Source organism: Perca flavescens, unplaced genomic scaffold (genome assembly GCF_004354835.1).
Source record: "Perca flavescens isolate YP-PL-M2 unplaced genomic scaffold, PFLA_1.0 EPR50_1.1_unplaced_scaf_117, whole genome shotgun sequence".
NCBI lineage: Eukaryota > Metazoa > Chordata > Actinopteri > Perciformes > Percidae > Perca > Perca flavescens.
Genome location: NW_021166534.1, coordinates 1 through 11,436, shown reverse-complemented (window position 1 = coordinate 11,436; position 11,436 = coordinate 1). Strand labels below are relative to the sequence as shown.

Here is an 11,436-nt window from a genome sequence, read left to right as displayed (position 1 = left end):
GCCTCATACTCTGCTTCTGATTGGCTAGTAGTCCTTACCTAGGTACTGTCAGGACACGCCCTCATACTCTGCTTCTGATTGGCTAGTAGTCCTTACCTAGGTACTGTCAGGGCCTCATACTCTGCTTCTGACTGGCTAGTAGTCCTTACCTAGCTACTGAGCATGTGCGACTCCCAACAAAGATGTAACAGAAGTGAGATGTATCACTCTGTAGCTTAAAACAGAGAGCTCAACACACAGGGTGAAAAGAGGAGCTGCAGCAATGGGCAGTACAACAAATATATGTTGTTGTTTTTTTTTTTTTTTTTTTTTATTAAACCATGTAAACCTATTCTGATATAACCTATAAATACAATTATGAACCTGAAAATGAGCAGAATATGGGCACTTTAACACTTAGTTTTTTGAACAAATCAGTACTTGTTACAGGCCGACTCTGAGACTGGTTGTCTTGTGTTCCCCAGGCGATCCGGTACACCAACCACGCCTTCAACACAAAGTACTGCCTGTGTCAGATGCTCCGGGACAAGGTGGAGTCTCCTCTGGGGAAGCAGGTGCAGGCGGCCCAGACCAACGCGGAGCTCAGGTAGGGGACGGGGCGGGCAGCCGGGGCGTCTGACGTGTGTTGTGGAAGTTTCTGCAGCAGGGCTTGATTTAGAAAGTTTAAAGAGTGAAACTAAATAAAGACAACTGCAAACTAAAACATGTTAGGTTTTTGTATTTTATAATAAACTTGCAAGAATATAGGAGTACTTAGGGCTGGGCGATATGGACCACAAGTCATATCCTGATATATTTTGGCTGAATATAAGATATATATCCTGATATTTTCTTCCGCAAAGTGAGAGCAAACGTTCAGTCAAAGCCAAATATGACATGTCACAAGTAGTTTCATAGAAACCGGCTATTTCAGTGAACAGTTGCAAAATCAAATGAATAAATAATAAAACAGTTTTTTTCACCTGGTTCATGATTAAATGCTCAGCTGTTCAAATAACAATAAAATGTAAACATAAATACTGTATAACAACAGGAGAACCTTTTTTGAAATCAAAGCTCCATAAGGTGCACATTTAAATAAATAAAAATCTTCAATAAAAAGCCTATAAAATAAAAGAGGCCAATCCAAAAGGAGTCAGCAGCTTGCTTGGAGCAAAGATCAAATTTGAAATATATCGATATATGCGATATGGTCTAATTCCATATCTCATTTTTTTTATGTCGATATATCGCCCAGCCCTAGGAGTACTACAATTTCACAAAAGGCATGACAGCCCAGTGTGGAAAAGTCTCTTCAATGAGTTAACAGGAACACTGAGCTTAAATTCATCTTCAGAGTGACAGCACACACGCAATTGGCTTATCATGACTCTGCATTTCTCACAGGCAGTCTGATAACACATGAAGACAATCTAAAAAAACACAGGAGACATCTTGGAGCCATTTTGCCTCCTCCCCTGTACAACTTTCACCCCCCCCGGTTACATCTCATCTGGCATGGGAGAAACTGAATCTGCACATAAAGATAGTTTAATGTGACCTTGTACTTTTATCGGTTCAGACAAACAGTGTTGACATTACGTTCCAGACTTTGTGATCCTCACTTAGCTAGAATCAGAATCTACATGTGGGAATGAGATGAACTCCCTTTCAGCATTGTGAGAGAAATAAGAAAAATGTAACACCTCTACTACCACCTACCGCTACTTTGAAGAATCTAAAATATAAGACATGTTTTCAGTTATTTCACACTTTTTTGTTAAGTACATAATTCCATATGTGTTCATTCATAGTTTTGATGCATTCAGTGAGAATCTACGATGTAAATAGTCATGAAAATAAAAAGGAAACGCATTGAATGAGAAGGTGTGTCCAAACTTTTGGCCTGTACTGTATATCAAACTTAACAAAAACAAAAAATGTTATCATACATTTGTGTATGTCGCACAAAAATATACAGAATCATGCTTAAATGTAATTTTGCCATTACACGTAATTGTAATGTGGCTCCGTGTTGTTGTTGTTGTTGTGTTGCAGCGAGGCGCACGGCCTGCAGGAGTTCTACCGGCGGACCCAGGAGCGGCTGCAGGCCCGGGCGAGACGCCTTGCAGAGCGGCAGCCAGCCGGACCGACTTCGTGATGGACGGAGACGCCGCCACCATGGCTGTCAAGTTCGAGCGGTCAGCTATTGTTCTCATCACGCAAAAAACAACATCTTAATACATATTTAACTCTCCTGTCTGTTGTTGTTGTTGTCCTCGGGTCACATTAGACTTGTTTTCAAAAAGTTCCTACTGTATCTCAGAAATTTGGGTTTCTTTCAATCAAATTGTCCCAAAAGAAAATAACGTGGATGGTTCCATACAACGCTCTTCACAAGTAAAAAAGTACAGTACTTTGATTGAATTTAGACATTTTATTCAATTTTGTAGCATATAAAAATGTTTTTATGAAAGAATGTTGAAATAGGTGACAAAATGTCCAATAAAAACGCAGAAAAAAAGTGACTTAAAAACTTGTGAAAAAGGGTCCAAAAAATGTACGGTCGAACGGGAGACAACACAAGGGTTAATGTGAGGTCTGTTAAACTACATGTGGGTTTTTCAGTGTGATCTGTTTGTAGACTTAGCATCCAACATTTAGAATATTAATTCAATTCAGAGCAACTTTATTTATCTCTATAAGGGCGTTGCAGATCAGTTAGTACGCTAAAGTTTGCATGTAATATTTAGCATATTATGGTACACACACAAACATTTGTTAGCAGGTGGTAAAATGCAGATAAAGCCATTGGAAATGGCCTCATGTATAAATGTAGCTATTTAGATAGATTTCCAGTTTAGATAATCATCTACGCTTATCGTACTGCTGAATTCATCTGAAAGTACAGCCGAAGCTAATCGCCCCTAACCTGAAAGCTACGCCACCCAGTGATCATTTGAACTTTATTCATTGTCTTTTACTAGTGCGCTCAGTTAAACGAGTTATTAACGACGTTAACGCAAAACCCATTTTAACGGCATCAATTTTTTTTCATCACGAGATTAATCTTCTTTTGGGCCTAGCAAACTTTGTAGTTTTTCTCCCATGCTGTTGCAACAACTAGTAATGTTAGAAAAACTACAACACCACACCGGATCTAGCTAGACCGGACACACAACAACAGGCACGCTGCACACACTGGTTTGGGCTTTCGAGCCGGACAAAGAGTAGCTAGTAGGCTAACGTTACGTTTTGAGTGGATGGCGAGACGAGCGCGAGACGCTGAAATGGACGCCGATAAGATTCTGAATGGAAAGTTTACTTTTAAAAAGTTGCCAAATGGTTCCATTGACAAAACCAAAGTAATCTGTGTGTGTTTGGTTGTTGTGAACTGAGCTATAATCGCAGCATGTCCAGTCTGAAATACCACTTGATGGCCGAGCACACAGCTGATGGCCGAGCACACAGCTGATGACCGAGCACACAGCTGATGGCCGAGCACACAGCTGATGGCCGAGCACACAGCTGATGGCCGAGCACACAGCTGATGGCCGAGCACACAGCTGATGGCCGAGCACACAGCTGATGACCGAGCACACAGCTGATGACCGAGCACACAGCTGATGGCCGAGCACACAGCTGATGGCCGAGCACACAGCTGATCGTCAAGCCAAGCGAAAAAAGCACAAAGCAAGCCAATCCACTTTTCCATGTTGATAAGAGCATTAAAATGAGAAAAAATAATGGGACAAAAAGAAATCAAGGGACATTTAGAATAGATAAAAATGTGCGATTAATTGCGAGTTAACTATGCTGTTAATGCGATTAATCGCGATTAAATATTTTAATCGCTTGACAGCACTATCTTTTACTAAACGGGATATTTTTTCATTTGATGGTGTGATTTGTGTGTGTGGTTTCAGGAGGGAGTATCCACCTCACATCACTCCCAAGATGTTCTTGCTGGAGTGGAGCCGCAAGGAGAAGCTGGAGCAGCCGCAGTACGAGATGGTGAGCAACGCCCAGTTACTCGAATCTCAACCTTTTTAATTTCTGGATGAAGGCTTTTAACCCACATTAACAAATGCGCACACATCACACCCGTTTTAGCTTCACTTCACTGGTAGGGTTGCAACGATATTAACAAAATGTGGTATTGCAATATCGATATTAAGTTAGATATTTTTAAACTTATGTAAAATTACAAAAGTTACGGGAAAACGCATCAAAATGGATTCATAACAAATACAACACAAGTTTTCTTACAACACAAGGTTGATTTCAACTGACATGCAATATTGGACTGGTCCAACATGAATATATAAATAAGGACCATGTCTACAGAAGAGGACATATTCTACTGGTTGGACAGTATAAAATATATAAATAAGGACCATGTCTACAGAACAGGACATGTTCTACTGGTTGGACAGTATGAAATATATAAATAAGGACCATGTCTACAGAACAGGACATGTTCTACTGGTTGGACAGTATGAAATATATAAATAAGGACCATGTCTACAGAACAGGACATGTTCTACTGGTTGGACAGTATGAAATATATAAATAAGGACCATGTCTACAGAACAGGACATGTTCTACTGGTTGGACAGTATGAAATATATAAATAAGGACCATGTCTACAGAACAGGACATGTTCTACTGGTTGGACAGTATGAAATATATAAATAAGGACCATGTCTACAGAACAGGACATGTTCTACTGGTTGGACAGTATGAAATATATAAATAAGGACCATGTCTACAGAACAGGACATGTTCTACTGGTTGGACAGTTATAAAATATATAAATAAGGACCATGTCTACAGAACAGGACAGTATAAAATATATAAAGAGAACAGGACACAACTTTTCTTTCTCTTCTCTGATTTGTTCCGTTTTGTCTCTATCTATTTCTTCACTTACACTGTCACTCTGTCGAAATATGCACCCATGTGGTACGCTACATAGGGTTTGTCACGTAGTGGACCCGTGGCGCTGACGCAGCGGCAACATGCGCCGCGTGGCACGGTAACGACCAATGAAATGATGATCATTACAGCGTTTCAGGCTCTAAATCCAACACAACTCAGCCACGCAGCCAACGGACGGGACGCGGTGCAGTGCTCCACTAAATATTGCATCCTTATCGTCATGCACCGAGTTTCACTGGTTACCAGTCCAGTATAGAATTCAATTTAACCTCCTGGTCCTTAGTTTTAGAGCCCTGCACTGTTACGTTCCTCCCTACATCTCTGACTTGATACAGCTACATACCCCCACCTGTAGTCTGAGGTCATTAGGTCTGAGGCTATTAGTGGTTCCCCGCGCTCATTTTAAAACTGGAGGGGATCAATCTTCCCAAGCAGTGGCTCCTAGGCTGTGGAATGACTTGCCTCCCTCTATACGTTGTGCGAATTCTGTCCAATCTTTTAAAAAGCAGCTGAAGACTCTGCTATTCAAGCAGGCTTTTAGTTAGTCGAGGGCGTTTTTAATGGTTGTTTGTTCATGTTTTCTATTTGTATTTAAATGTTCTTGTATTTTTTAATTTCGTATATATCGTATTTTATTACATTTTGATTCTCAAGCACTTTGCGATTTTTATCTGTGAAAGGTGCTATACAAAACGTTCATATTTTGGGGCGACCGTGAACTGAACGTACCGTATTACTGCCTGATGAACGTTACCGTGAACTCCTTCATTCTGGTGTCTCTCTCAGTTTAACTTCTTCAAATAGGGTGCCAGATTTCTAAAGAGCCTTCCAGGCCAAAAACCACGGCTAAAACACACACCGTAAACAGGTCATAACATGTAGCGGAAAAAACACCCAATCTGGCAACACCAGCCGCCAGTGTCTCACCGCCGCATGGGTCATCAAAACACAAAGCAGCGTGGAGGCTTCTGGTGCGTTCTTTTTGTCCACCGAAGTCGATTTACGAGTTGTTTTCCGAGTTCTGAACCAGAAGTTGAAAAAGAGCCCCCCGAGTGCGTATATATCGACTCGTCAAGTCGCCTGAACTCAGAGGACCCGTTCACTTTCAAAGATGATTACGTCCTGCATCACACGTAGTAAACATTGTGATTTTCTACAATTTTAAGCACTTTTGTCTTTGTTGTAACCAAATGAAGAAGTGGTACACATAGTGCTGTATACTGCTACCTATAGACATGTCTCTACAGTCTTATTAGGAGTTAAACATAGTGCTGTATACTGCTACCTATAGACATGTCTCTACAGTCTTATTAGGAGTTAAACATAGTGCTGTATACTGCTACCTATAGACATGTCTCTACAGTCTTATTAGGGTTAAATACCACCTGATTAGTTATTTTGGAGCTTGTGCAGCTGAAATTGGCTAGAGACGCTTTCGGGTTGCTATATGACAACAATGGCTTTAAGCCGAGTCTGGAGCAGAAAGCAGAGCAGTGGCCTAACGTTAACGTTAATCAAAACGTAATTTTCATGTATCAAACTGTGAAATATATTTGTGTAATATGTCAATAGAATCCTAAATGTTACAAAAATCCATCTTTGTCTCCGACTCGTAGTATCGTGTGACAAAAAAGAACCCTAACAACCCCGGGGTTATTCGTTTTTCGACACGGATGTGACGTCACACTCGAGCTACTGGTCGCGATTACAAGACAAAAAAGAACGCGCCGTTCATATGATCATTTAAACCAGTTTTACGACGAGGTCGCTGAGGATGGAAAAATCTGACATTTCTGGGCAAACTTTGCCCGCCAGCTTTCAAAAAGAAAATCTGCACTTCAGTCCCATCCACAGCAGACCTGAAACGGCTCGTTGAACTGAAGCACCAACATGTGGAATAAAATAACTACGAACTTAGTTCATTTTTGGAACTGTGAACTCGGTTCAACATTTTGAAGTATGAACTAGTGAGCTGAACTTAGTTGATTTTAAAATTTGTGAACTGAACTTTGAACCAGTTCATGTAGAAAGTGAACTTTCCCAACACTGCCGCTGCCCCCCTTTTGGTTTAGAAAGCTCCGGGGTTAGGTTGTGGTGTGGACGGGCACAAACGGAGACGTTTGGAAAACGCTGTCAGTGTCCGTCAGTCTCATCGGTTCGGTCGCCTACAGACCTCTCAGGTACAGTCCCACCTCGTCATCGCTCCTAGCTGATAAATCCCTGCTCTTACTTTTTCATCCGCTGTTGTTCTTTCTCCAAAGTGTTTTCTGTATTTTCAACTTCTACGTCTGCATCATCGGGAAGCAGTTACATGTTTGTCGTCTGACGTTGTGTAGTTGTGTTGTGTCTTTGTTTTGTCGCTGTGAACAGTTTGGGTTGTCGTGGTTTCAGGTGCAGCGCTCTCAGGATCGAGCCTTTCAATCGACCGTGACTCTAGCAGAGAAGAGATACAGATCTACACTGTGGTCAGTACACGCACGCACACACGCACACGCATACACGCACAAGCACATGTGCGCACACACGCACACACGCACTCACGCACAGGCACGCACACAAGCACGCACACAAGCACGCGCAAGCACCCACCCGCACAAGCACGCACAAACATACGCACAAGCACACACAAACACAAATACACACGCACAAGCATGCACAAACACACACACACGCACAAGCATAGGCACAAGCACGCACAACAACACACAACACAAGCACGCACAAGAGCACAAGCACGCACATTCACGCACGCACAAGCACACATAAACACAAATACACACGCACACACACGTACAAGCACGCACTAACAAACACAAACATGCACACACATACGCACAAGCACATACATGCAGAAGCACGCACAAGAACACACGCACAAGCAAGCACAAAAACACAAACATGCACAGACATACGCACAGGAGCACGCACAAGGACACACTCACATTCACGCACGCACAAACAAACACAAATGGACACACAAGCACGCACAAACACACACACAAACATGCACACACACATGCACAAGCATGCACAAGAACACGCGCACAAGAACACACGCACAAGCACGCACATTCACGCACAAGCACACACAAATACACACGCATGCACAAACACACACAAACATGCACACACATACGCACAAGCCCATACATGCAGAAGCACGCACAAGAACACACGCACAAGAACACACGCACAAGAACACACGCACAAGCACGCACAAACACACACACACAAACATGCACACAAGCACATACAGGCAGAAGCACGCACAAGAGCACAAGCACACACAAACACAAACACACAAACAAGCACATGTTTGGTAGATCTGCTTCACTCACCAGCCATAAAAACAGTGATGATTTTGTGAGTGGCTGGTCAGACGTGAACATCTGCTCGCCACTCAGCTGCTGGATGACCTCCGCCCCCTGCTGGGTTTTAAACAGTGACGCGTGGTACAGTCATGTGGACGTGGGTACAGTCATGTGACGCGTGGTACAGTCATGTGACGCGTGGTACAGTCATGTGACGCTGCGTGCTGGAGCCTAACGGTAGGTTTCCACACAGCGAAATTTCGCTTTGCTCTCATTGAGGTTGAATGGAGACGAAATTCGCCTGATTGAGCGAGATGAGAGCGAATCGAATCGAGGGGGGCGAAATAAAGTTGACGAAAAGTTTAACTTTATTCAAATGAGGACCACTCGAGAACCAATCAGGTCCGCGCGTTTTGTGTTTGGAGGCGGAGTTACAAAAAAAGTCCGACCAAGATGACGGAGGTTATCAGCGCCGTATCATGAAAATTTTGATGTGATTAAAATGTTTCTACACGAACATCGGTACTTCTATCAACACGAATTGTCCAATCCAATCCAATTTTATTTTTATATTGTGTTTTATATGACACACGAACTTAGTTAGGGCACATACACTACTAAATAGATCACTGAATATGTTAGTTTAAACACTCAAAGTTTTCGGATTAATCTTTGATTAGAGCAAGACAACGTCGGCAGTATTGACTGCAGAATATGTTACAGAATATTTCGTTCTGTGTGACAGGTGCAGTATTTGAAAATATTTTCTCCGAAATGTTGTATTACATTTATATCTACATTGATGTGAAAACCTAGACTTTCAAACATCAAGCTGTCATTTATAAATGTGCATTTGTGTCTTAATGACATACAAACATATTTTCCTGTTCTATTTTGCATGGAAACGCTTCCAACACGCTCGCGTCTCGCGTGAAAAATAGGCGTCGGTTCTATTTCTAGCTGCACGCGTCTCACGCCGGCAGTGTGTGCGCTCTAACCTGTTACCATGGGAGCCGAAATATAAACGGACACGCCACGCAGCTGAGTGTAACCAAGGGGGTAAGCTTCGCTTCAGAACGCGAACCTCCGATGGCACCATTTTATTGCTACAAAGGTATCACCTCTTGTTACCATCCCATTGACTCCCATTCATTCTGACGTCACTTTGACGGCGAATAACTTTACATCTGAAGCGTTTAAAGACTCCTATTTGTTCGTTGTTTATTTTTAAAGAAACACAACAATGTATAAAAGGCTCCATTACCTTATAGCTCACGTTATGGCTCCGTAGCAGACGCTTTTATAAAAATAGGCTAACGATTGGGTCATAACCACGAGACTTACTGTCACACAGTAGAGGAATTACCGTATAGTACAGGAGAAGCTCACAGGCAGTTTGGACTTCCATTATCTGTTTAGGTTTAATTACTAATGTTAACTAGCATGTTAGTGATCAGTAATTAGCCTGTGTCTATGTTATCTCCTTACATATACCTACACTCTCCGTCTCTGTGAGATTGGGAATGATTGAGATTTCTCTCGGCACAGCTACCAGAAGACTTCACACTTTCAGACAGGTTGCTCACGTCACATCTACGTTGTCTCTGTCAGTTGGAGGCTGCTCAGTAAGGCAAGAGATCCCCGGAAAAGTGACTTTTAACCCTTGTGTGGTCCTTCGGGTCACAAGGACCTGAAGGACCACACAAGGGCTAATATCCTTCACTGGTCTCCGTCCAGAGACACGGGTCTATTGGTCCATTATATTCATGTCAATGTGTGTAACCGCCTAAGAATTTCTTTAGTCGAGGACAGCCCTGTTAAAATGATCTTTTTCCTTTTTCTTTTTTTCCAGGGAGAAGTCGAAGAAATTTGCCGAACAAGCGGCGGCCGTTGTCTGTCTGCGCGTCCTGGGAGCGCCCGAGGGTCGCATCGGCGAGGAGGACTCGGGCCTGGTCTGCAAGAGGAAGCGCGAGGGGAAGACGAACGGCGCCGCGGAGGAAGAGGCGAGCAAGAAACTGAGACACGCGGAGGTCGATCTCCGACAGGAAACGCCTCCAGGGCAGCCGTAGCGTTCAGGACCTCGTCGGGATCTCGTTTTAGTTTGGACGATAAAAGCTGCTCGGACAGTGACGCAGGGAGGCGTGGAACGGGACAACGCATCACGAGACGTTTAAAAAGCAGCCGGTTACCTCTCGATAGGTTCACCTTAACCCTCGAATGGTCTCTAAGAGAACAGCAGCTGCTGCTACACACACACACACACACACACACACACACACACACACACACACACACACACACACACACACACACACACACAGACACACACACACACACACACAGGCAGACACACACACACACACACATACAGGCAGACACACACACACACACACACACACACACACACAGGCAGACACACACAGGCAGACACACACACACAGGCAGACACACACACACACACACAGGCAGACACACACACACACACACACACACACACACACACAGGCAGACACACACACACACACACACAGGCAGACACACACACACACACACACAGGCAGACACACACACACACACACATAGAGACACAAACACACACACATACACACATACAGAGAGACCGACACACACACACACACACATACGCAGACACACAGACACACACACACGCAGACACACAGACACACACACACATACAGACATACTCAAACACAGACATAGACACACACACACACACACACACACACACTTCATTTCTGATGTGCATTATTCCTCTCCTTAAATGTAACTCTTAGGTTTCTCTGACAGAAAGCTGCTTGACTCAACAGTGTATTTTCTTTTTTTTTTTTTTTTTTTTTTTTTTTTTACTTTCATTGAAAAATTTATCACATCTTCAGACGGGGATCTTCCCAAATACATAAAATGTCTTCCACTCGGTGAGACGGGAGAGAGTCTTCATTCTTCGCCCTTCCTGATATTCCCAAAAAACACACAAACATCTTTTAACTGGAATAGGTATCCATGTTTAGTTATTTTTAACCCTGGTAACTGAAGAGGCTCAGCTGTGGGTTTCGGCCAATAGGGGGCAGCATTGAGCCGTCATATTAAAGGGACAGTCTGCTTTAGTTTCCATGTCGGTAAAATTACAGCTACAGACACAGAAATGGCTCATCCTAAGGAAAGCTCATTGTGGGACTGGCTCTAG

At 43.1% G+C, this 11,436-nt stretch overlaps 1 protein-coding gene across 1 annotated transcript; it reads left to right on the top strand.

The window, feature by feature from the left end:
• The first annotated feature begins 2,150 nt into the window (after positions 1 to 2,150).
• Positions 2,151 to 10,537, top strand: LOC114551498 (tRNA-dihydrouridine(20) synthase [NAD(P)+]-like). Its single transcript, XM_028572536.1, has 4 exons — positions 2,151 to 2,180; positions 3,906 to 3,993; positions 7,312 to 7,385; positions 10,084 to 10,537. Exons 1-4 carry the CDS (start codon positions 2,161 to 2,163, stop codon positions 10,298 to 10,300), a joined length of 399 nt encoding a protein of 132 aa, XP_028428337.1. The 5' UTR covers positions 2,151 to 2,160; the 3' UTR covers positions 10,301 to 10,537.
• The last annotated feature ends 899 nt before the right edge of the window (positions 10,538 to 11,436 follow it).

What these genes read in the sequence shown, in the direction of transcription:
- LOC114551498 (XM_028572536.1), top strand. Translation starts at nt 2,161, where the DNA reads ATGGCTGTCAAGTTCGAGCG. An exon ending in ATGGCTGTCAAGTTCGAGCG is followed by an intron (nt 2,181 to 3,905) that starts GTCAGCTATTGT and finishes GTGTGGTTTCAG; the next exon opens with GAGGGAGTATCCACCTCACA. An exon ending in AGATACAGATCTACACTGTG is followed by an intron (nt 7,386 to 10,083) that starts GTCAGTACACGC and finishes CTTTTTTTCCAG; the next exon opens with GGAGAAGTCGAAGAAATTTG.